The following is a 23,964-nucleotide window of genomic DNA, read 5'->3' as shown; positions in this document are numbered from 1 at the left end:
GTGGGTAAATATCTACCTAGCAGTGGTCCCTCGAGAGTGTATCTGGAATGTGCGGCTGTAGGTTTTGAACTTTTGAGCTTTTGAGCTTTTGAGATGTGACAGCAGCAGCGATGGTCGTGTGTTTTGTCTGGTTTTACCTGTGTTTATAATCTGTGCGCCTATCAAGGTGAGATGACTTCAGTATCGTCAGAGTAGCAGTTGCTGGTTTGTGTTGGCGGTCGTAGGGGCACGCGTCGTGTCTTGTGATCGAAATCCGTCTGGAGAACCGGTCCTTCAATTGCTACCAAGGCTCCACCCATATACTTTTGCAAAAGGCGTATAGTTTGCACCATTTGAGTGACCAGCGGCTGTGCAGTTGCTGTGCATGCTTGCACTTGTCTTTTTCCCTCAAGCGCACCTTATACTATAGGGGGAGGGAGTTGAGCAGACGAGGGGTTAAAGGGGTATTTATAGATTCCACGCGCTGCTCCGGGACCACAACAGAACCAGTGTAACAGGAACAGGCGGTCCGTGTCCCATCCGACAGAACCCAGCCATCCAACGCCCTCCCGCAGTGCCCCGACATCCACTCCACACAATGTATACACCCTGCACATGGTCTTCCTTGCTCCGCCATTTGGGTTTGCCTGTGCCTCTACCAGGGCATAGTTAGTTATCATGTGTGTGCTAAGCGCCTCATAGATCCACCGATAGATCTGCCGGGTCGTTAATTAGTCGGATGGCAACCAGGCCCTGCAGGTGCCGCGGCCGTTTTATCCAGCTTTTCTCGTTGCAGTTTTGCTGCTCTGCTCATTTGTCATTGTCATCGCTACTTGTTCATAGTGTACTGTACAGTAGTACAACTGACTGGTGTGTATGGTAGTGTATTTATAATTAGAACAATAGACTGTGATTATTACTATTTGGTTTGCGTGGATAGGGCGATCGGAGGGAACAACAGCGCAAACAGCGGTAGCAAACAGCGGTGGAAAAAGGCCTCAAAGTCCGGTGGACGGTCTTCTCAGACCACACCCGGTCGGCACTACTCCTGGTTCCAGCCTCCGTCCGGCAATATTATCCTTCTGAGACATTTGTCGACGTTGATCAGCATCAGCCTTGTCCACTAGACCAGAACTTTGACACTGGTGGTCATGTTTGCACGGAGGAGCCCCCGAGCGTCACTGTATGCGCAACGGGCCTGTTGAACAGTTGAGGGTCGTCCTATACTCAGACCCAGGCAAGCACCCCGTCGTGGCAGTCCGTCGCGGTCTGTTGTGGCAGTCCATCGTAGTCGGTCGAAGTCGGTCGCAGTCGGTCGCAGTCGGTCGCAGTCGGTCGCAGTCCGTCTGTTGCCGGTTTCATTACCAATTATGACGGGCTTGGACGTTGTCTAATTACTTCTCAGCCCCGTCTAAGCCCGTCTAAGCCCGTCTAAGCCCAGCTAAGCCTCTGGACATGTGTCCACAAGCTAGAACCACTTTTAATGTCATCTCGCACGATTAAATACCGCCACTGCCCGCATTAGAGCAAGCTAACGCGGAAGAGGCGCCTACGCAGACAGATTGAGCAAGTGTGTAGCGCAAAGGAGGTTTGCTGTAGTATGGAATCGTCAATCTGTGTCGGTCAGTGCGACCAACGTCGATTAGGCAATTGCACAGTCACATATTACAGTACACACAGTCCACACCCAACCGCGAGTGTCATCTCCATCTCTGTTGACATATTATGCTTCCGAGACTACAGTGCGTCGATCTCGAAGGAGTGTGGGTGACGGCAAATTGCATGGAACAAGACAACAAAGAACAGACCATGTAAAGAAGGGTCGTGGAAGAGACCAAGACTGTCCTCGACAGACAGCAGGGTCCTCCAGGTCCTCTTCCGAGGGCCTTCTGTCTCGTAAATGGCGGTCTTTCACCTACAAGTAGCGCTGCCACCCCATCGTCCTCAACCCAATCATTTTTTTTTTTTTTTTTTTTTTTTTTTTTTTTTTGCCAAGTAAAGGGGGGTTGGCAAAACAAACGTTGTTAAATTGGACAGGAGCAGTAGCCGAAAACAAACGCCGAGCAATGACCGCGATACTTATGGTAAATGTCAGACGAGAACAAGAGCGAATGCGCGATACTTGTACAATACTCGCGGTCGTCAGATCAAATGCATTCGTTATTCATTATAATTATATATATGCAACGGGACACGCCCTATTATTGTATACCGGACAACCTGCCAGTTTTGGCGGAATGAGTGGCATTGGCCTACCAATACTGTTGTGTAGCGTGGAGAAACAAACCCCTTTCCTCATGCCTCCTTCCAGAATCCGTCCTGACGCTTCTTCATATCCTCCAAACGCTTGTTCCATCGCTCCACCACCTGCTCGTCCACCTGCTCCTGCTTGGCGAGCGTCAGAGCCCACTGAAGCCGTTTCTTGTCACGCGACGCTCCAGGAAGAGCAACTCGATCAAACAACGAGTCCACGAGCTCCTCACACACCTCAGGACCCACCCGCTCGTGCTGCAGACGTAGCTGAGAGATAACCTCGGAAATGTACCGGAAAGACATGCTGTTGGTGAGCTGTTCTGAAGTGGCAAACCCGGGCACCATGGCCCGCAAGATTCGAGGCGGAATGGGGAACATGAAGTCGTGTCTGAACCATCGGATGAGTCTGTAGGCCAGAGCGGGGTCTTCAACAGACAGCGTCTCCAAGTTGGGTTTGTATGTTTCCACACTGAGAACGTCGTAGATCCACTGGTCCATGTCCACAAGCTGTGAAAATGGCTTCTCTTGTTTGCCAATGTGCTGTAGTAAGAACATGTCCAGATCTCGAATCTTCAGGTACTCACTTGGGATCTGAAGCCGTTCTAGCTGAGCCCGTGGAGGCAGTAGGCTCAAATCGAGGTCAGCGTAGGGGTTGGAAACGACTAACCTGGTCTCTGGCTGATCATCGCTCTCTACCTCCGACTCCTCCTTTTCAGCTTCCAAGAAATGGCCTCTTTGGAACCGCCTCCTTCTGGACTTGATTCTGATAGCCATGAGAGCAATAGTGATCAACTGCAGACGTCCGCTTCGATCCACATCGCCCGTCACAGCCTCCATGGCCTTGGATAGCTCAGTCTGAATACACAGCCAGATGGCTCGCACAGACACTTTGGGTAGGAAGTAGTACTCAACTTTTTCAACAGGAGGCCGAGTAAAAATCGCCAGAGCAAAATGCTTCTCCAGAAGCTGAGACCAATGGGGCAGCTTACTAGCCTCGAAGGCACGTAGCAGGTCCCATAGAAGCACCTCCGACTTGTGATATCGTTTGTGAGGCCAGACAGCGCCCACAGCCTTCATGATTACCGAAGGGTGGCTCGAATATGCATCCAACAGACGTGTAATCAGATCAAACTTGTCTGACTCACGCTTGTGTAGACGGTTGTTAAACAACAGATGCAGGTACTGTTTAACTAAGGGAATCGGAGTGTTCTCTCCAAGCACCTTGGTGATGCTACTGGCCGAATGAATATCTCCCAGGGCCACTGCCTTCTCCAGAAACGTCACCATTGTCTGTTTGACAGTCTCATCTTCAGCCAAATGGGCATATTGTGCAGTATATCTTGCCCAGAGACTTCGTAGAGACTTCTGATCGGTCACTAGAGCCGTTACTCGAGCAGTACACCACACTGGGAGGTCATTCTTCTTCTCCAAAACGTCCTTGACCACCCCCAAAAGTCTGGAGTCAGTGATAGCCATTCGTATCACCCTCTCAATGCATGCATGGATCCATTCCTGATGTTTTTCAGCAGCCTGGTTGAAAAACAAGTTGCGCAAAACCTCCGTGTTACCCAATTGCACGTACTTTTCCAACAGCCTCATCTTCTCATATGGCTTAAGAGCATCTTCCAATATGAACGCGCCACTATTGTACTTGGACAACCGGTAGTTGATCCGGTCGTTGTGGTACAGAAAGTCTTGAAGCTGCTGCTCCGTTGCACAGCTATCCAACCCCAGACAAAAATGCAATCCTCCGTTGATGTTACCTATCCAAAACTCCCGGGCCAGCTGTTGGGCAAACCCGTGCTTATCAAAAGCCCTGCACAGTTCGAACGCCGTCACCACTTGTTTCTGTTTATTTTTAGGCCCTCCGTCGGCAATGACCCGGCCGCCCAGCATAAGAATGTCTCCGAACGAGAACTGGTTGGCTAGAAAGTCGGCCACCAGCTCGAATTCTCCATCGGCCACCATCTGCTGACCCAGCAAAATAGCTGTAGAGAGCGGAAGCTGCGGATCTCCTCCATCGTCCATTGAACACGTTTCCCAGAACTGCAGCAGGCTGGAATGATCTATGAGTCGGTTTGCCGCCACCATTCTCACCTGTTCCTCCAACCCCAGATTCATGTGTTTAATCCGCGCCAAAACACGCAGCTTTTGCATCTGCAGCTTGTGTACCGCGCCCTTGGGGCCCTTCTTTCCCTCCCGTATCGGTTGCTCAATCACTTCCTGAACCAAATGCAAAAAAGTCGGCTCTTCGGCCAAGAGAATGTCCTGAATGAACTGCAGCCCTCCCTGAGGCGCCTGAAGCGCACTGAATGCCCTTCTGGGCACCCGAATGGACACCCGCGGCATCTGTATCGATGGAACCAACGCTTTGTAGTCATACCGGGGCCCCAGACCCACGGTACGAACGGCCACGTTGATCCGTCTCATGTCATATAAACACTTTGATCTGCTGTCGACGAGGCGTTTTTTCACGGTGAAACGGCAAACGAGAAGTGAGTGCGCGTGAAGCAGCAGTTTGAACGTGGCTCGGGGCAGTACTGATTCGCTCAGCGTGTTTTGACCTCCTCCGCGTATTGGCCCTTGATTTTTCACCAGAATAATGTCTGCATGCAAACTATGAATGTCGGGTCACGTGACTGCGGAGGATTGAATCTGAAATTTTTTGGAAAATAAAAAGAAAACGAAAAGAATACGAAAAAGAATACGAAAAAGAGATAAAAACAGAAAAGAAAAAGAAAAAGAAAAAGAATAAAAGATCAAATGAGATGAAATCGGCTTGCACCGTGCTGCTCTGATCGGTCTACTTGTACAAGTAGACCCATTCATCATATATATTTGCCAAGTCCTTGTCAATATGTTTTCTCATTCACTCACTACCAATGACTAAGCATGAGCAAATAATGCACCGATATATCTGCTCAATCGCGCATCGTCTAAAAGTGCACTCTTACTCTCCAGACACTCTGACACGCTCTTGTCAGCTTACAACCCTCGAAATGACCTGGCTCGAAAAACAGGCCACCAGCCACACCAGCCACAGCTGACCGTGCATAGCTGACGGCTGATTGGCCAGTTTGTCCCAAGCCCGCATACTGTCGGCAAGGCGGGCTGAGAATGTTGTGGAAGCGCCCCCTAGGAGCGGGTGGAAGTGGAGATGGAGGTTGGACGGCAGAAGTTGCTCTCAAAGTTGTGCGGGGTTCTGTGTCCACCTTGTTTCTGTGTCACGGAGCTCAAACGAGCCCCATCATCCCCCGCCCGGCGATTACTAAAGACTCGTCCCCTATGGCCCATTCCCAGGTATTGGGCCATGACCAAATGTACTGCACATGTCGAAACCTTAATGTTGTGGTGGACTCCTCCAATCAGCTTGCCGAAAAGTTTGGTTGACTTTGCATTTTGGAAAACCAGACCACTTTCGAAACGGTGATATTTACACTCTCATCAGCACGTCACTACCCCAACATCACAATGGTCTTTGCTTCTGCTTTCCGATCTATCGCCCGAGGCTCCGCCCTCAACTCCGCTGCTCGACTGAGCATTGCCCGACCTACCTTCCAGGCCGTGCGAGCCCAGCCTCTTGCTATCCGAAACTACAGCGCTGCTCACGAGGAGACTTTCGATGAGTTCACCACTCGGTGAGTACAACCACATGGAGGATGCGGTTAATGAAACGACGAGATGGACGAGTGTGGACGTGGGAAACGGCTAGTCATACGTGTGGTACAGTGAACACGTGATGACGGTGTTTGCTGTGGTGTCGTGTTTGCTGTTCGGCTATCAGGCGTCAGCTGGGACGAGATACAGGAATCGGCTCAGGGAGACACAATCACAAACGCAGGGAATTGGGAGGTGGAATGAAGACAAGATGACGGTTTTGTCGTCTTTATCCGAGACATCTGACCCTTGATGATTGACCTATCATTCGAACTACAACGTACAATGACACCTCACAGCTCATCACAGCACTCACCATAAACGGACATGACAGAACACCAAGTGGTACGACCAAGACTCGTTCACACGTCACCAATGAGCTGCTGGCCAGTTAAATTCATCTTACTAACACAGATTCGAGAAGGAGTTCGAGGAGGCTTACGATCTGTTTGAGGTCCAGCGAGTTCTCAACAACTGTTTCGCCTACGATCTGGTCCCCGCACCTTCCGTGATCGAGAAGGCTCTCCAGGCCTGCCGACGAGTCAACGACTTCCCCACCGCCGTCCGAGTGTTCGAGGGTCTTAAATACAAGGTTGACAACAAGTCCCAGTACCAGGCATACCTTGACGCTCTCAAGGACGTTCGAGAGGAGCTCGGCATCACCCTCAAGGAGGACCTTTTCCCCAAGCTTGCTGAATAAACGCACTAAAATAGCTAATTGATCGCATATACAAGACACCGCTTGTTTGGTTTCCCTACAAGTACGATAGTGAGCGGCGCACCTGTTGAGGGACATGCTTGTGGAGAGTTGGTGTAGAGCCGGACCATTCTGCTGTATCGTAGCTGTCACGTCACAAGCTGAATAGATCACATATATACTCCGTTCATATCCCTACAAGTACAGTATTCTAATGACTGTAGCATTGGACATCCCGAAACTCGAGCCGCTCTCAATAACATCGCAACCCTATCATGACTGTCATATCAGGGATCGTGTACTGGATGAGTAAACATGCTCTAATGGAAAAAGAAAGCACCGAGAGAAAATGGCCCGACAAGAGTTGTCAGACAAGTTCCGGAGCAATTATTCGGACTTTGTACAAAAAATGAGTACTGTATTTGACAGCTGCACAATGTATGGGTACGTACTCGTACCCGTACATACTGTACTGTAGATACTAGTGATGCCATAAGAAGTCCTCGTCCAATTGTACGAGTATTAGACACTGCGGCTCATGCCCTTTCTTTGGGTACCCTTCCATTCCTACAGCAAGTCAGCATGCCCCCCTTCCACCCCATCCACATTTAATATACATTCTTTTCTTATACATGCACTGTTTGTTCGCCCTGTGAGTTCCGCCTTACTCAAGATCGGAAAACTCATCGTCCTCCTCCTTGGGCACGTGGTCGTCGTCACTAGCATAGCCTCCGTCCTTCTCAATGAACTCGTCATCCTTGTTCTTCTCCTGCTCCGCAACAGCCTCACAGGCGTCGATCCACTCGGAGTAGACATCGATAGGCGCAGACAGAGCGTTGATGCTGGCCTGGAACGACTGGCCACACACCTTGCACGATAGGCTGCCAATGCCCATTTTCTTGTCCATTGAACACACAACCGAGTCGTTGTGGTTGCAAAACAGGCATGCAAACTGGGTTGCCAGCGTTTGTTTCACCTTCTTGGCGGGGGCAGAGGAAGACTTTCGTTTTCCCTGTGTTAGCAGATGTCAAAAACGAGCGAGAGTAGGTGGAGTGGTCGCGGCACATCTGTTCATGAATCATACCAGACGTTAGATTCGACCTGATGAAAGAAGCATGTTGAGCGGCGAATCGAACAATGTAGCAAAACCAAAAAACCGTGACCAGACCACCATCTCGTGCCTGCTTGAAGCGGCGCCCAGATATTTCAGCGGCTGTGGATAACCCGAACGGAAAAGTCAGATGAGCACCACGATAAATACCAACACGGTTCAATGGGGCCTCAGGGTCAACCTCTCGGTGAGGCCATGTCGTCGTGCTTCACTACAGTCGCTGATGAGAAGCCGATAGTATCGAATCGACTTCATAGGAAGACACTCCTATGGGATGGTCGAACCGAACCAGCCGGAAGTACATCCTCGTTCGTGTCATGTCTCGAACCACCCTTGTAATGCGTCTCATGTATGTCATCGCGTAGAGTGATGTCTGAAGTCCCTCTATTGCCGATGATACCACATTCTGTAGTTGCTCTCAAACTAATCAGTCGTTTGTCCAAACCATATGTTTCTCTCCAGCACTCGTACTCACCATGATGTGTTTTTTTGTGTGTATGATAGAGACGCTCTGCAGAGCTTGGATTCTGCGATATTGTATCGAAACTCAAAGTCACGTGGTGCAACGTTGAGGGCAATCGCAATCGACCAGGAGGTGATCAAGACGGTGAATGAAGGTAGCTGGAGAGTAATGTGAGATATCAGGTGATCCGAAACGACCGTTTAATTTAGTCAGCAGAGTTTTAGATAAAAAAATCCGTTGTACTGTACAGTTTGTAGATTGTTGACATGTAGATTTCCTCACTTAGTCATAGTTGACGTTTACTTGGGACAAAGTTATAGTCAACTGAACTGGTCAAGTAGAGTCAACTATACTTAAACGTTTATTAAGTGAGTTCTTCAAAATTTTACCTCCAAATAGATCACACCGTCCCATTAAAAGACAAACACCGCCACAATACACACACAGAACGCCACCCAGACACTGTCGGCACATTCGTAACATTCGACACATTCGACACATTCCTCTACTCGATATGCCCTCCCAATGGTAGTCGGACTTCAGTCAGAGTAACGTTCAGTTGAACTATAGACGACAGGGAGTAGTGAGAACAGGACCACCATATCTAGACCAATAGGTGTCGGATCGACAAGCGAAAAAGTGGGTTTTATTTAGAACAAGTATATATGCGAATTAATGATCTCACAAATGCTATAATCCCAGTCAAAATCTTTGATAATACCTCAATTGGCTCTGCTCAAATCCACCCGCCAGTTTGAGTTTGAAAATCTGCAGCTCTTAAATTTTTTTAGGATTATGCCAAAATTATTTTGCCTGCGATCCACACCCAGACACCAGACTACACAACCCAACAATGGTCGCCAAATCCGCATCCAAGGGAACCCCCAAGGGCACTCCCGTCAAGTCCAAGGTAGCCACTCCCAAATCCGCTGCCAAGGGAACCCCCAAGGGAACCCCCAAGGGTACTCCTAAGGGCACTCCTAAGGGCACTCCTAAGAGCACCAAGTCAGCCAAGGCTGCTGTTGACACCCCTACCAAGGGCGATACTCCCTCAAAAGCCACTCCCACTAAACGACGATCCTCCGTGTCCACCGCCGAGACCTCGTCGTGCCCTCTCGCATCCTCCGACAACACAATCAACGCTGCCCAGGCCCTGCTGAAGTTCACCCAAAAGCAGGCCGAAGAGGACGCCAACAACCTGCTTGCCGACGACAACGAGGAGCAGTTTATCTACCTGGTCATCACCTCCAAGCGGTTTGTGTCTTCCGAGAAGGCCCAGGTCCCCACCTTGGTCCAGGTCCCCCACGGTCTGTGGACCAAGAGTGCAGAGCAGCCCTCCATCTGCCTGCTGTCCCAGAACCCTCAGAACTCGTACAAGCGAGCTCTCAAGGGCGCCACCACCCCCGCTCTGTCACGAGTGGTTGGAACACAGAAGCTGCGAGGCAAGTTCAAGCCCTACGAGGCCCGACGACAGCTGTTTGCTGCACACGACATCTTTGTGGTTGACGAGGACATCACCGAGGAGATGCCTTTCTGCCTGGGCAAGACCTTTTACAAGAATGGAGCCGTCAAGCTGCCTCTGCCCATCACCGTGCTGCACAAGAAGGAGGAAAAACAGACTCTGATCAAGTCCAAGGCCGAGAGAGTGGTCGAGACTGAAGACATTGATGTCGAGGCCACCCAGCAGGGCCTCTCCAACATCATGACCTCCACCTGGTACCTCAAGAGCCAGTCCAACCACACAAACGTGCGAGTGGCCACAACTCTGTTTACACCCAAGGAGATTGCCGCCAACGTTTACGCCGTGGTTGACCAGTTCACTGCCGATCTGCCCAACGGCTTTGATGGCGTGCGATCCGTCTACCTCAAGACCGGATCGTCTCCCGCATTGCCCATCTACTTGGCTGACAACCTGTACACTCAGGACGATGTGTTCAACGAGAACGACGAGGAGGAGGAGGAGGAGATTGGTCAGCAGTCGGACGGCCGATTCGTCATGCCCAAGGGACTGAAGATCGGTGCTGGTGAAGAGGATGAGGAGAAGGTTGTCGTGGAAGGACACAAGCTGTCTGCTCTGGATGCTGCTCTTGCCGAGGTGGTTGACGTGGAGGACATTCTCGAACACAACAGACGAGCCGACAAGGCCTTGCAGGAGCGAAAGCGAAAGCGAAGCGACCAGGACGGTGGAGCCAAGAAGGCTAAGACGGAGTAAGGAAAAAGGCACAGCTCCACAATATATAGATGGTGCTCAAAAAGAGCTACATAATGGTATAATATCTTGTTTACGAAGATGTGTACACAGTACAATGTCGTAACGGTTTGGTTGATAGAATCGCAGCAATGTCAGCACAATAGTGACGCAGCCTGGTGTCTTAACGGATGTCATTGTATCCAATAGCAACACGGAACTAGTGTGTCAGTATTGACATGCATTGTAACTTTTGATCCACTATCCAAGATTCCAGGACCCAGCGGCCAAGCTTTTTGCCAGGTTGACAAGAGTTGGTCTGGGGGGTTGGGTCTGTGGAAGAATATTTGTCAGATCTTCCAAGCACCTGACATATTCTTTATCTAGCCAGTTCCACGCAGGACTTGATGTTGAGGACGAAAGAGGAGCAGATAAGTTCTCCTTCGAGACCATTGGACGAATGATTCTCCACCAAATGTTGACCTACAATGATAATAAAAACATCTTCTCTTATATATATATATATACAGTGTAGAAGCTGGAGGCCAATGGCAAGCCTTCGACATCGAGACGTTTAACATGGTAGTCTCATCATGCCTCTCTCTCTGAACTGCAGTCCGCTCAGTCTGCTTATGGGTTAATCGGAATGAAATTACCCACGATACAGCTAGGGATATTGTACCGATCACGTCGAATTGTAAACGAGAAACAACATAGCTTTCTCTTTCGCCCGTCCTTAGACCGCAGGTTGCAACTTGTCAGGACGGCCTTTTGTCCCGAATCGAACGCAATGTTGCCGTACTTTTCCCAGTAGTTGACCGCCGAATCCTCACTCATGAGCTCGTAGATGGCCAGCTTGCCGTTTCGAAGATCTTCCACAGGAACACCCACTAGGCCGGCAAACTCCTTGTTGCCTCGGTAAATCTCACCTGTACGTCTCCACAGACACGCTGGAATGGCCATGGTTGTGAAAACTCGATCGTAGTCGAGTAACATTCGCTCAAAGGCCTCCTCAACAAGAACCAGATCGATATCCTTCAACGACTGTGCAATGGCTCGAAAAGCTGGCCGAAAGATGGACAACGGCTTTAGAATTCGTTGTTTGGACGAAATGTTCATGTAGTTGTCCATGTACTGCTGCAGACGGGCGTATCCCTTGACATAGTTGAACGGCTGAAGAAGCCCCGCTTCGAGTTTGGCGTAAATGACCTGTTTGAGACGCTCCTCGGGCGAATTGTCAATAGTGGGATCGGCCGCAGTCAAAAAGAACTTGTTCCTAGCAGCTTCCGAAACCTGGGGAGGGTCTTCGTGTGTAAGGGATGCGTTAGAGAGATTTTGCGATTGAGCTTGGGCTTGGCTCTGGCCTTGTTGCTGCTGCTGGGTAACAGCTGGATGTGCCATACCAGGACTCTGCAACTGCTGATGCTGATGGCCCGGTTGTTGGCGCTGACCCTGAGACATGGCCTGTGCCTGGGTTTGCGTCTGTGACTGGGTCTGGGAATGGTTCTGAGATTGTGTCTGGTGCATACCCTGTCCTTGGCGATATTGGGTCCCGGTCCCGTTTTCACTCTGTCCTTGGCTTTGACCCTGACCCTGCTGCTGGCCCTGGTTCTGACCCTGACTCGGCTGTCCCTCATAAACTACATCGTCGAACATGGTCAGAAAGTCGTTAAGCGAGGAAAATTCGGATCCGGCATGCTCGGAGAAAAACAAACCATTCTGAATACCTCCAGCGTTCATGAACTGAGCAGACATGCCTGCGTTGGGGGTATTCAAGCCACTGACTTGTCCTTGGCCCTGTTGTCCTTGGCCCTGCTGCTGCTGTTGTTGTTGCTGTTGGCCCTGAACTTCCTCCTCATCGTCAGACTGGCTCTGTTGTCGCTTCCCTCGTACTGGCTTGGCTTCATCATGACACAGGTGAGAAATGTTTCGTTTCACACATCTCGAACACGGGCGGTTGTTGTCACACGTCATGTGACTTCGTCGACAGTAAACACAAGCCTGGTCGACCTTTTTCCGCTTGGTTCGCTTGATGGGCTGCTGTTGTGGCTGGTGGTTCCCATACATGTAGTTCTGAGGACCCGTCAACATACTGGAGCCCATGTTGAACGCCGCAAAGCCCTGCGAGCTCATGTCGTACATGGTCGACTGTCCCGGAGCCGCCAAAATGCTCGGTCGGAGCGGCTTGTACTCGTTGTCCATGGTGTAGGATGTCGTTGGTGTGTTGACTAACTGGCTGTGGAACACGTGCTGCGGTGTTGTTGTATAGTCACGTGAAAGGGGTATTGTCACGTGAATGGAAAGAAGTACGCCACGTGACCGGTGTTGTCGTCTTACTGCTGGGGTACTGTCGTGCTGGTGAAGTGGGGTATCGCTGTCGGTCTAGACTCTCTGTCGTGAAGGTCGTGTGTTTGGGACAGAGTCGCGTGGATGTGTGTTGAGAGTCACGTGCGGTGTATCGCTTGTGTCACGTGAGGTGTATATATCACGTGATCCGTCGTATCTTTGCGCGAGTGCCGGTTGTTTCCAATATGGCGTCGTCACTCTGGTGGTGGAGAAAAGTAGTTTTGGTTTTGGTTTTGGTGGTAGTGATTTTTGGTTCAATTTTGATTTTGAAATTTGAGTTACATGTGGGGATTTCTGACACACGTCAGAGAGAGAGGGAGGCTGACGGACGTAGAGGAGGTGCAAAAGAAGCGGGGAAGAAGAGGGTGGATTGCGTGTACTTATAGTATTCCAGGAGGGTGCCTTTTACGTGGCTTTTGTGGTGTGCCTAAGGGTGTCCACATCACAATTTGAGATTCGGTAGCATAGAATGGGTAACCCTCTGAACTTTAACGGAGGGAGATGAGAGGGAGATGAGGAGGGGTATATTGCGGGCTACGATTGTGGGAATGAAAAACCGAAAATACCAGCGAGTTTTACCGATCAATGCGAGTTGAGTCATATAATATAATGTCCCTTTTAGTGTCTCTGAGACAAGCTAGAAGCACCTTTTATTTCTGTCTTGAAATTAGTCACAGTTTAGACTCTAGTCTCCAACGGGACTTTGAGCCTAGCAGTCTCTCCACGGATGCTATTTGGGCATGAAGGAGATGACATAGAGCGACAGAGATATCTTGAATCAAATACACACATCCAGTTACCCCATATTACGTGACAAAACAGACCGAGTGCCACACAAAAATACCCTCCAAGCCCACCCCTGCGTACACTCGTTCATTTCACTCTAAAATTAAGTGCCTGAACCGGTGCCGCTCGGCTTTCACACCAGTGCTGTACAGCATTCGCTATCTGGTCCTCCAGACCAGCTACATTTCCAAAGGAAAAGCCTGACTGTACTTTCAGTCGTTGAAATGGCAGATTTCGCTTTCTCAAGTCTCTAGAAAACGCTCCTAGTCTGCTCATCGCGCCTTTCACACTTCCTTCCACCCGCGATGCTGCTGCAAGAGTTTTTCCGAACAAACTGGGAGTCATGTGCATCGGAAAATTGGGAGAAAAGAAGTTCAATACCTCTCAATACGCACAGATCGACTTGGATAAGAGGGGTAGAACGCCGCCTTTTCGGCTGGAAAAACATATACGCTTTTGTGGCATCTGTTCAATGTCTTTGCCCCTGTACGTGATACTGTACTTGCACGATACAGCAAAAAGAGATGGTACAGTAATTCTAAGACTATTGCTCCATAACACGGATAAGGTTGATAGACCAGGTTATAGACGTTTCCAAAAGACGCTGAAGAGCAGCTACAAAGAAAATAATACCATCATTGAGCTTGTCACGTGAAGAAATTTGTCACCATATTCTCTTTTTTTGTTTTTTTTTGTTTTTTTTGTTTTTTTTTTCCAAATCCACCAACATCGCAAAAGTTGACCAAATCTCAACGGTTGACGCATACTCTACATACTCATCGAGTTAGCCGCAAGACCCGCCAACTTCGAGAAACGAGCAGAACGAATGCGCCCTAACCCTGCCCCTGTTCCATTGCTGTTCGAACAATCACGTGACCTTTCGAGACGAAGACAAAACAAAAAAAGACGGAAGCGGAGACTGGATCGGAAGTGTCTAAGCTTGTGGGGTGATGTATGGACCAATGATACGAGCCGGATTGGAATTGGCAAGTCACGTTACCAAACAGACTGAAAGGGTGCACGCATTGTCACGTGACTGCAGGCACCTATCTCCGCCTTCTCCGCCTTCTCCAGACATGTATTCTGGCCGGGATGTATATGTTCAGTCAAGTGGTCGATGCCAGGCCCTAGAGAATGAGCTGATCTCCAGCCACATCCATGTGGCTTGGGTGGATTAGGGTTACTTAATTGGGCGCAATGTATGTGGAGTGAGGCGGGCTTGAAAGGGGCATTTTTGGAGGAGTGTATTCGATTTTTTGGTATCATTCTGCTGAGAATTTGACGACAAATAGATTTACATTACTTATTTTTCAATATCTTCCCTATCATCTCGGCAAGACTCCCGATTACTGTTTTCCACGCAACTTTAATTAGCCACAGGCAGCGAACCTTAATACTCGAAAAGTTGTAGTGAAAGCCATCTTTTTGACTTAACTGCTGAACAGCCACATTTTCGAGTCTTCACGATCCCGTTCGAAAACGAGCAAATTAGTCAGAAACGACTCTCACGACCATGCTACAGTCTCTACCCCGAGCCACACGACTCCGGTCGTCTCTTTTAACTGCCCGACTGGTTTCTTCGCTCGCAAAGACCTCGTTGACGCAGACACAGACACGCCTCTTGAGCACCTCCAGAGCAGTGTTCAACAACCGCAAGCCATATGAGGCGGCGCGAGACGAGTTTCTGCGGAAACGAGACGCCAACATGAAGAGGTTGGGCGTTTCCGAGGAGGAGTACCGAGAGCTGTTTTCCAAGGCCCGAAAACAGCGACGTCAGCAGGATGTCAACTCCACGATTCTCTACGGCCTGTCGGTGGTCATTGCCTTCCTGGGTCTCTCATACCTGGCCGTGCCCGTCTACCGAATTGTGTGTCAGCAGATGGGCTGGGGAGGACAGATCACTCCCGGAGGAAATATGAAGACCGGCGACTATGAAAACCCCAGATTTGCCGCCGAGCGACTCAAGCCCATCGAGCAGGGCCGACATATCCGAATCACGTTCTCGGGCGATGTCTCCGGCATTCTGCCCTGGGACTTCCGACCCCAGCAGCGAGAGGTGTCTGTTATTCCCGGAGAAACCGCCTTGTGCTTCTACAAGGCCAAGAACCGAACCGACAAGGACATTATCGGAATGGCCACATACACCGTGACGCCGGCCATTGCATCGCAGTACTTCAACAAGATCCAGTGCTTCTGCTTCGAGGAGCAGCAGCTGCTAGCCGGTGAGGAGGTGGACATGCCTGTTTTCTTCTTCATCGACCCAGACTACGCCACCGACCCTAACCTCAGAGGCATTTCCGACATTGTTCTGCATTACACCTTCTTCCGAGCCAAGTACAACGACGACGGTGTTTTGTCTCCCGTTGCCACCGCCGAAGCCAGTGAGCAGGAGCTTGCGTCCCAGCTCCAGATCGCCAAGGAGGTCGAGGCCCAAGCCGCTGCTTAGACAGCACTGTTAACTTTTAACCATTAGTTACTACTAGCACGCTAGTACTCATATTGTATATAGGTCGAGATCGACAATAAATTCTACTTGCTAAGGAATAACTGTTTAGCTGAGAACATTCCAACATTGTCATCCCATCTCAGAGACCCAGAACAAAACGCCATCTGTACGGGTACAGTAATCATGACTATAACGCACTCCTACATTTCGACTACTGACACATTCTATTTTGAGATTTCTTATCATTCGTCTCATTTCCTATAATTCACCTCGAGTCACTGGTATAGATAACCAGGTGTCAGTGCACCAACCTCCTCAATCTCGCGATCATTTTGATATTTATTCAACCTCTCTTGAAAACTTGATGTCCTCCTGCAATGCCAAGCACAGCATGCACCCATGTCGCTCTCCTTTCCTCACATCACTTCCATGGTTGAAGGGACTCACTATGGAGACTCGTTGACAGTGTCTCTTGCTGACAATACCACAGTTATAATCACACTTGATGGAGGAGTTCTGACCGCAGAAACTTGCGGAGAAATACCTGAAGATGTGGGTTGCGACAGCTCCACTATCCCCACCAAAATCGATACCTTGGCCAGATACACGAGGTGGACATATCTCTCCGACAGAGTGTTTCGACGACTGACATTTGCACTGTTCAACCTCTCGTGTTCTCTGTCGTCAGACTATTTCGAATACACCCCAAGCAAGGGGCTTTCAAGATGTTCTTCTTCTCAATACAAGACTCTGAAACACGCCATGTACCAGCTATCTACAAAGCCTCCTCGGCAGTTGCGGCCTCCGACACGCAAGATAGTGGACGAGATTGTTGACGAGCGTTGATTCATGCTAGCTGGGGGACTATGAAGACGGGTGACTATGGTGACTATTGAGAATGAAGAGCGTCTTCATGAACATGACAACCATTACAACCCTTTCAAGTGCAATACATCTACCAGAACTGGCAGGGCTTCTTCCCATCACTGTGGAGGCACGTGTTGAAGTGTTGTATCGCAGAGTCGCACGGCCACTACGGTCGGGCCAGTACCCACAAAAGCGTTAAATAAAAAGTGTATTAATAAATGATTAGTATGTATCGTGTTCTTCTATTGTGACCACAGATACCAGGATGATTGTTGCCACGGAATGTAGGATGTTGTGTTGCGTTGTGGCTATGCACGGAATGTAACGTCAAGTCTACAGCTCGACAGGGGGTCTCTCGGTCTTTGCAAAGGCGACTCCCGGCGACACGACGTCACCCTCCTCGCACTCGAGGATGATTGTTGGCGAGTTCATGCCGCTGGAAACGCCCTGGTTGGTGTCCAATTTGAGGCCCTCGTGGAGAGTGATTTTTCGGGTACCTGCGCTCACAGGAATGTTGATGGGGTCGTTCTTTTCCTCCTTGGGCTCAGCCACGTTGCTTAGTTCCTTGTGCAGCATGTCGTAGAACTGCGAGTCAAAGGCGTTGGGGTTGGGGGTATCTTCGAGTCTGGAGGTCCATCCAGCCGGAGGAGAGGGAGGGGGCGAGATGAAGAAGAGCTTGCCAGCGTCGGGCAGTTGCAATCGCTGCTTTGTGTCGCCGAGAGTGGCCATGTCTGTATTATTGGGGGCGTACTGGGCCTTCAAGGTGGAGTAGTTGAGGAACTCCTCGTCCACGTATGCTGCCTCGGCCGCCTGCTTGATGTACTTCTTCGCCACCGAACACGAGTCTGGGGTCACAAAAACGCAGACGATTCGGCCCAGCGACTTGAGGGGAGCCCAGCACACCAGATCGTCGGACTCTAGCGCCTTTTTGAGCTCGAGCATGAACGGCTCGGACGAAAAGTGCGCTCGTGAAAGCCCGGTGATAATGAGGGTGTTGGTGGCCATCTTGTGTTTCTTGGAAGCGTTGTTGAGAGAAGCGAGAGGTACTGCGACGGTGGCCATAGTTGTCTTTGTGTCTGTGTCTGTGTCGATTGGCGAGGTGGAGGGCGTTTCCGAGGGCTCCGTCATGGTATATATATAGGAGACGGTAGTGAGAGGTGGTTGACTTGTCGTCAAGTGTCTTAGATAGGGTTCCAATTACCACTAATAACTCACCTTTAGTTAGGGTTCTCAAATAAGTTTAGACGTGCGTCAAAAGTGCATAGCCTTGGGCTGATCGAGCCGTGTGGAGGACAAAACATGTACCAGGGTACGAGTATGGGTAGGCCATTGACATGACGTCAACTGGCCGTGGAGGGGGAGATTTCGGCCGTGATGGGGTCTGACTCAGCCCGGAGCTGATTGCGTCTTTTCCATCCTCTTTGTTTCTCCTCTCTTGGTTTTCCCGTTCCAGCCGCTTTCAAACGCCTACGGCTCGGTTATTTCCAACGTCGGTCGTTGTCGACAATAGGATACGTAACTTGCCGAGTAACGGTCCGATTTTGAATCCAAGTATACAAAAAGAATCGCTGAGCTTCACTCATCCTTCCCACCAAAACCTGGTCCAAATAGACCCACTTTCCACCGCAACTACATCTTCCCTTGTCGACTCAGCCCGAACCTTGGTTGACAATGTGGGCAGTTGTTACCCCCCGGACCCCTCCTCTCAAGGTTCCCGAAGCGGGCATTGGACGCGGACCCTGCCCTGTCTAAATTGAGTATCTGCACTTGGCCCTTGCGATTACATAATCTCCGCTTTCTCCCTCCTGGTGCCTTTTCTCCTGCTGGTCGTCAACATGCGTCCCACATGTTTGATAGCACATGAATACGAACCGGTGCATAGCCCTCCGTGGTTGGGCACGTGGACACGCACGTGATGCACAGCCTGAAGCAGGCTGAGTTGGAGGCGAAGTGCGGGCCAAGGGGCGGCTCCAGCAGATTTTGCACCTCGCAACTGCTGCGCAATTCCTGGCCACCGTGCAAATTTTTTTCCCTCTCCAACCCTGAATCTCCGGCTAAACCATGTCTCAAGCCAAACCCAACCAGGCGTTACGTTTCTTGCACAGCCCCAGAGCCGCAGACTTAGCGGACTAAGAAAGCCCAATTAACGCCCGCAAGACGATTGGCGGAGGAACAAACAGCGTTGCTGGCTTGGCACGCGACCACCGACGCTATGCTCTGTAAAAGCATGCCTTTTCGCTTGTGCACGCGGACTCCGAAACCCGAACAGAGACATATTGGGGCCATGGCGGGACAATTTATGGAAACAAAAGACACGGTATAGTAGGGAATCGCACCACAGTCTCCACCGTCAAGTCCCTTCATCTACAGCAGCATTATTGGCCAGAAGCGAGCGGAACTCGTACTCGTCCTCGTAAGGATCACAGGCATTAACCATAAGCTAACTCGCTGATGCTTTTCTTTTCCAACCGTTTCCACCAGATATGACTAACAGCACGGTAGCGTGATTCTTCACGGCCGTAGCTTTAACCAAAAGATCGCTTGATCAACCCTGATTTTCTTTTCCAACCCTGTCTTCAACTCTGATATCAGCACGGAGCTTCGGCTTCTGACTGCTGCACTCAGGACCGACAACTATAAGAGATGAGCCACCAAGCAAAGACTCGGAGGGCTAGGAGCGTATCAGGAGTCGTCTACTGCCTCTGGACACAAACTAATGGGCCAATTGCAACCCTCCAGAGCCTGCCACGACGCTCGCCACGACGCTCTGTCGGACGACGCTTTGTCGGACGACGCTTGGTCTTAGCCTCCGTCCGTATGTGGGGACATCAAGGTGATTAAGAGTGCCATCTGGGGGGCAGTGCAGGAAAAAAGGGCAAAACAGGACAAAACCAAAAACCAAAAAAACCGAAAAAAACCAAAAAAAACCAAAAAAATATTCAAAAACAAACAGGATTGCCGAATATGCGAAAAACGCAAAATAAAAAATACGACAGTTGTCGGTCTGCCCAAGACAGCTGATAATGTCACATAGCCCTGAAGATGAAGGAACGGATTGTTCTCGGTACGATCTTCTCACGTGACTACCTCGTACAGCCCTCAACACAGGATACAGGATCCAAGTCGACATAGCCCGCCGTCATCCGACCCCAATTCCGCCTCTCGGTCGATCCAGAGGTCGTTCAGGCGACCAAGAGGGCCCGGGGGTTTTGGGTCTGTCACGTGATTACAACTGTGGCGACGACGATGTTCATCTGGCGAGAGGTGGGTACTTGAAGAGTATGTACTCGTACTCCCCGCCAAGTCTAGGCCAACTACATACTCGGATCATATCAATATCAAGACTTGGTTTCAAGATTCGCATGTTTCAGTCTTGCAAGAATGTATCAGATGAAACACGAATGAAGAAGCTGTTTCCGGTTGTTTGAATTGCTGAATAATTGCAACAGAATTCGAAGCTGGAAGAACTTCTATCGTTACTTGTTTTCGTGCCGTACTTGTAGCAAATTGTCGTGGATATTTTTTTGGATATGACTCCCACTCCACTCCTCAACTTCTGCTCACTAAGAACTAACTATACTTCTAAGTAGGACTTTGGAATACTTGGAAGCAGTTACAACAAACAACCGCTTTTGTCTCACGCTATAACCCCTATAATAGATCTGAAAAAACTCACAAGTGAACAGAATCTCATCAAAAATACCACAAATCTCCCACTCTCTCGAAACCCCTTCCCAAACCCTTCTTTTCGTACCCCCAAAATTTCCCCTAATATTTTATCTACAAAGCCTAACACTTGTGTGCATGTCAACTGCACCTCTCACGTCCCGCAACATGGACCCATCTTTACCCGACGAACCACGCGAAAACGGATCTACCACCCCAATGAGAGTGTTCTGGCCGCTGGAAGAGATGCACGTGATGCGCGGGAGGAGGTACGACGACTGCTTAGTCATTGGCTGGCGCAACGACGGCTGCAATGTTGTTGTCATAGCCACATGTGTCGAGCTGCCCGAGGTCGCCAGGAAACGGGGGTTGGAGATTGTTGGATATGTGGGTAAGGCACGTGATCTGTGCGACTTGTCACGTGAGACCAAGAATGAGTCGCGCTCGACGCCATCACGCCATCTAATTCCTTTCACCTACACCGCTGACAGTCCATTAACATGCTCTCTTCCCGACGTGACGATAATCACATACAAGACGCCAAATCCACAGCGGATGCAGTTTTACAGCACAGATCCGATTTCGTTGGGAATTCTCGGCTGGTCGGTGCCAATGCGGGTCATTTCGCAGGAATTCGAGCAGGAACTGGTTCACGAACAGCAAAAGAAGCAGTGTTTGATGGACAAGTTGGTACAGCATGGAGGAGTGGAGTTTGGGGGTGACGACTACGTGGAGGGTGACAAGGAGATTGTGGTGGAAACCCTGGAGAAGACAGACGAGCAAGGGGACTGCCAGTTGGGGGTTTTGTCATACACAGAAGAGACCGAAGCTCCGAGATTGAACGGAACAGTCCATGCAGAAGGTGGTGCTCCAGAGTGTCAGTTAGAACGGATTCTTGCACAAATCAACTCGGCATACCGATTGCAGAAACTGGTACACAACAACAAAGAGAGTCATGTGATTTCAACGCTTCTATGCACTCTCGTCAACCCCTTGATTCCGCTCTTCACGAATCTGGTGATATATTTCATCATGGGGATCCGAATCTTCTGTGAGGCATGTCTGCTGCTAATCGAGTTCCGCGTGCTCGGAAAGAATCTTAAACAGACGTCAGCTACAGCCATTCAGCTTGATTTGAGACTACAGCAAGTCTGCTACTTGCCAGTGCAGTGGATGCGTATTCGAGGCCATGACAGTCATACCCAGTCACCTAGTCACATTGCCATTGAACGTCGTATCAGCGAAAGTGGACATGGAAGTGCTGCCAAGCGACACGTTCCTCCAGAATACATTCGAATGTACAACACCGTCTGGCTTGTGTTGAACGATCTCATCTTGGGATTCGCTCTAAGTGCTTATCTACTTGATAACCAGACTTGGATAGCTGAGAATGGACCTCGCTTGGCCAGTTACATTCTTGTAACATTCCCAGAATCAACTATTATCTGGTTGATGGACTCCCCGGCTGGTCTAAAGCTCAATACCGAGTTGGCCAAGTTCTTTGGACAATTTCTGCTGTGGGTGATCCACTTTTGGTCTAGAACAGTGGTGCATGGTCTCATCATCCCCGCAATGCCCTACATGCCAGCTCTGGGAAGCGTCATCTCTCGTGTTGGTGGTATCACTCTGACCATCTCTGTGCTATGTGATCTTATCTCTTTTACCACGCTGCACATTTACGCATTCTACATTGCATCAGCTAAAATCTTCCATTGGCAACTGGGAGTAATCACCTCGTTGTTCCACCTGTTCAGAGGCAAGCGTCAGAACGTGCTGAGACACCGTATCGACTCTTGCAACTATGATCTCGACCAGCTTCTGATGGGAACCATCTTCTTCACAGTCCTGGTCTTTCTTTTGCCGACAGTCATGGTATTCTACGGAGCCTTTGCATTGGCCCGGCTGTCCATCATCATTCTCTCCGCAGTCCTGGAAACCATTCTGGCCTTCCTGAACCACTTTCCGCTCTTTGCTCTGCTTCTAAGAGCCAAAGACAGAAAAAGACTGCCAGGGGGCATCAAGTTCGTGGCCAATGGGGTCACTCTGGAGCTGCAGAACATCCCTCTCGGCTTCTCCAAGATCTTCTACCAGTATTCGCTTCTTTCAGACCGAATCCGGTTCCATTACCTCAGCGTAAGGGTTATCAAGCGGCTGCTGACAGGCCAGTTTGTGCCTGTTCAGAGAAACAGGCTGTACATTCTACTGTACTCGACTCTGCCAGAGCAGAGAATTGATATTGGGTCACTGTGGAAGTTGCTGAGAGGGGGAGAGTGAATCGGCCATCTGAAGGTGGCATAGACATACAAGTGTACATTAATAATAGACGCCAACCAGTAATAGAGTCATTGCACAGTGAACTCAAGCGAGGACTTGAGAGAGAGTCATCTATAGACACAGTTGTACATACAGTACCATGTCGTATTATATCTTCTAGAACTATCGTGCTATCGCGCTGACCTTCCGCACACGAATAGGCTTTCTTTGCGACAAACTCCGAATCGCCATAACTAGTGTGATTGGAAAGAAATATGTGATTTTATTTGGTATATTGCTTCTGTGTAACTCCTGCTACACAATAATATATTTTACCAAGCTACAGCTTTTTCCCTCAGCTCGTTCGTGTACCATTAATATCTCCGATATGCACGCGGCGCACTCCTCTCAATACGTCACGATAGGAAGTTGGGTGCGAACTACTGTTATGACTCTTGGGACGAAGCGTTAGTTGACAGGTATTCGTGTCTCCCTCTTGTATTGCACACAAACCAATGACCGTGTGTATAGAAAAGCCAACTAGGCCATTCACCGAGACACTGGCCGTGACGCTGAAAGATGGCAGTCAGGCCGCGATTGTGCCTGTGAATGGGTACGAGGAGGCGGGCAAGTTACCCCAGCGTCTGGTTGAATTCATGTTTAATGAATTTAACAAGGAAATCGAGGATGGACAGACATACCCGCAGTTGAAGCCGTTTGCGAGCTCGGCCGAGTTTGTCAAGTACTGGTTCGTTGGATGGGTAGGGCTTCTTGTCAGAGGCACTGAGCTTCCCACGAACAGCGACTGGTCTGAATGTCTCCTGGGCCACTACTACATCAGGCCCAACTACCCTGGCCGGTGTTCACACAACTGCAATGCAGGATTCATGGTCAATCCTCGCCATCGGGGTCTGGGAGTGGGAAAGGCGCTGGGAAGAAGCTACATCTACGTGGGTCCTCGGCTGGGGTACACATACTCGGTGTTCAACCTGGTTTTTGTCACCAACACGGCCTCTCGCAAGATCTGGGACTCCATGGACTTCGAGGTGGTAGGCAGAATCCCCGGAGCGGCTATTCTCAACGGCTTTGACGAACCCGTTGACGCTTTGATTTATGGAAGAAAGCTCGATGTGGAAGAGACAGACAGTTGGAGATTGACGGCGGCTTGAGGGAGCCTGAGGGAGATTGACGGGGGCCTGTGAACGCGGAGAAGATGGACTGTGGCGACGGCATGTTATGGTTGAGGAAACTG

At 49.9% G+C, this 23,964-nt stretch overlaps 12 protein-coding genes across 12 annotated transcripts; 7 read left to right on the top strand and 5 right to left on the bottom strand.

Moving 5' to 3' along the window:
* Nucleotides 1-16: 16 nt before the first annotated feature.
* YALI1_E12790g (uncharacterized protein) lies at nucleotides 17-332 on the bottom strand (the record flags this gene model as incomplete). Its single annotated transcript, XM_068282966.1, has 2 exons — nucleotides 17-127; nucleotides 177-332. 2 exons carry the CDS (start codon nucleotides 330-332, stop codon nucleotides 17-19), a joined length of 267 nt encoding a protein of 88 aa, XP_068139067.1.
* A 386-nt stretch (nucleotides 333-718) lies between these two features.
* Nucleotides 719-1,106, top strand: YALI1_E12784g (uncharacterized protein; the record flags this gene model as incomplete). The annotated part of the gene is made up of 2 exons (XM_068282965.1): nucleotides 719-836; nucleotides 886-1,106. The coding sequence occupies 2 exons, from the start codon at nucleotides 719-721 to the stop codon at nucleotides 1,104-1,106; spliced, it is 339 nt and encodes a 112-aa protein (XP_068139066.1).
* A 58-nt stretch (nucleotides 1,107-1,164) lies between these two features.
* Nucleotides 1,165-1,414, top strand: YALI1_E12780g (uncharacterized protein; the record flags this gene model as incomplete). The annotated part of the gene is made up of 2 exons (XM_068282964.1): nucleotides 1,165-1,227; nucleotides 1,271-1,414. 2 exons carry the CDS (start codon nucleotides 1,165-1,167, stop codon nucleotides 1,412-1,414), a joined length of 207 nt encoding a protein of 68 aa, XP_068139065.1.
* Nucleotides 1,415-2,274: 860 nt separating this feature from the next.
* YALI1_E12747g (uncharacterized protein) lies at nucleotides 2,275-4,662 on the bottom strand (the record flags this gene model as incomplete). Its single annotated transcript, XM_503767.3, has 1 exon — nucleotides 2,275-4,662. The coding sequence occupies one exon, from the start codon at nucleotides 4,660-4,662 to the stop codon at nucleotides 2,275-2,277; it is 2,388 nt and encodes a 795-aa protein (XP_503767.3).
* Nucleotides 4,663-5,703: 1,041 nt separating this feature from the next.
* On the top strand, nucleotides 5,704-6,589 carry YALI1_E12730g (uncharacterized protein; the record flags this gene model as incomplete). The annotated part of the gene is made up of 2 exons (XM_503766.3): nucleotides 5,704-5,870; nucleotides 6,304-6,589. The coding sequence occupies 2 exons, from the start codon at nucleotides 5,704-5,706 to the stop codon at nucleotides 6,587-6,589; spliced, it is 453 nt and encodes a 150-aa protein (XP_503766.1).
* A 661-nt stretch (nucleotides 6,590-7,250) lies between these two features.
* YALI1_E12711g (uncharacterized protein) lies at nucleotides 7,251-8,175 on the bottom strand (the record flags this gene model as incomplete). The annotated part of the gene is made up of 2 exons (XM_503765.4): nucleotides 7,251-7,598; nucleotides 8,173-8,175. The coding sequence occupies 2 exons, from the start codon at nucleotides 8,173-8,175 to the stop codon at nucleotides 7,251-7,253; spliced, it is 351 nt and encodes a 116-aa protein (XP_503765.2).
* An 838-nt stretch (nucleotides 8,176-9,013) lies between these two features.
* YALI1_E12703g (uncharacterized protein) lies at nucleotides 9,014-10,372 on the top strand (the record flags this gene model as incomplete). The annotated part of the gene is made up of 1 exon (XM_503764.3): nucleotides 9,014-10,372. One exon carries the CDS (start codon nucleotides 9,014-9,016, stop codon nucleotides 10,370-10,372), a length of 1,359 nt encoding a protein of 452 aa, XP_503764.3.
* A 606-nt stretch (nucleotides 10,373-10,978) lies between these two features.
* YALI1_E12668g (uncharacterized protein) lies at nucleotides 10,979-12,550 on the bottom strand (the record flags this gene model as incomplete). Its single annotated transcript, XM_503763.3, has 1 exon — nucleotides 10,979-12,550. The coding sequence occupies one exon, from the start codon at nucleotides 12,548-12,550 to the stop codon at nucleotides 10,979-10,981; it is 1,572 nt and encodes a 523-aa protein (XP_503763.3).
* Nucleotides 12,551-14,993: 2,443 nt separating this feature from the next.
* Nucleotides 14,994-15,926, top strand: YALI1_E12643g (uncharacterized protein; the record flags this gene model as incomplete). The annotated part of the gene is made up of 1 exon (XM_503762.3): nucleotides 14,994-15,926. The coding sequence occupies one exon, from the start codon at nucleotides 14,994-14,996 to the stop codon at nucleotides 15,924-15,926; it is 933 nt and encodes a 310-aa protein (XP_503762.1).
* Nucleotides 15,927-17,126: 1,200 nt separating this feature from the next.
* YALI1_E12614g (uncharacterized protein) lies at nucleotides 17,127-17,921 on the bottom strand (the record flags this gene model as incomplete). The annotated part of the gene is made up of 1 exon (XM_503761.3): nucleotides 17,127-17,921. One exon carries the CDS (start codon nucleotides 17,919-17,921, stop codon nucleotides 17,127-17,129), a length of 795 nt encoding a protein of 264 aa, XP_503761.3.
* A 2,676-nt stretch (nucleotides 17,922-20,597) lies between these two features.
* On the top strand, nucleotides 20,598-22,733 carry YALI1_E12587g (uncharacterized protein; the record flags this gene model as incomplete). The annotated part of the gene is made up of 1 exon (XM_503760.3): nucleotides 20,598-22,733. The coding sequence occupies one exon, from the start codon at nucleotides 20,598-20,600 to the stop codon at nucleotides 22,731-22,733; it is 2,136 nt and encodes a 711-aa protein (XP_503760.3).
* A 494-nt stretch (nucleotides 22,734-23,227) lies between these two features.
* On the top strand, nucleotides 23,228-23,881 carry YALI1_E12561g (uncharacterized protein; the record flags this gene model as incomplete). Its single annotated transcript, XM_503759.3, has 1 exon — nucleotides 23,228-23,881. One exon carries the CDS (start codon nucleotides 23,228-23,230, stop codon nucleotides 23,879-23,881), a length of 654 nt encoding a protein of 217 aa, XP_503759.1.
* Nucleotides 23,882-23,964: the final 83 nt, after the last annotated feature.

This window comes from Yarrowia lipolytica, chromosome 1E (assembly GCF_001761485.1).
Source record: "Yarrowia lipolytica chromosome 1E, complete sequence".
Classification (NCBI taxonomy): Eukaryota; Fungi; Ascomycota; class Dipodascomycetes; order Dipodascales; genus Yarrowia; species Yarrowia lipolytica.
The sequence above is the reverse complement of the archived record's forward strand: the minus strand, read 5'-3'. Positions and strand labels throughout refer to the sequence as shown.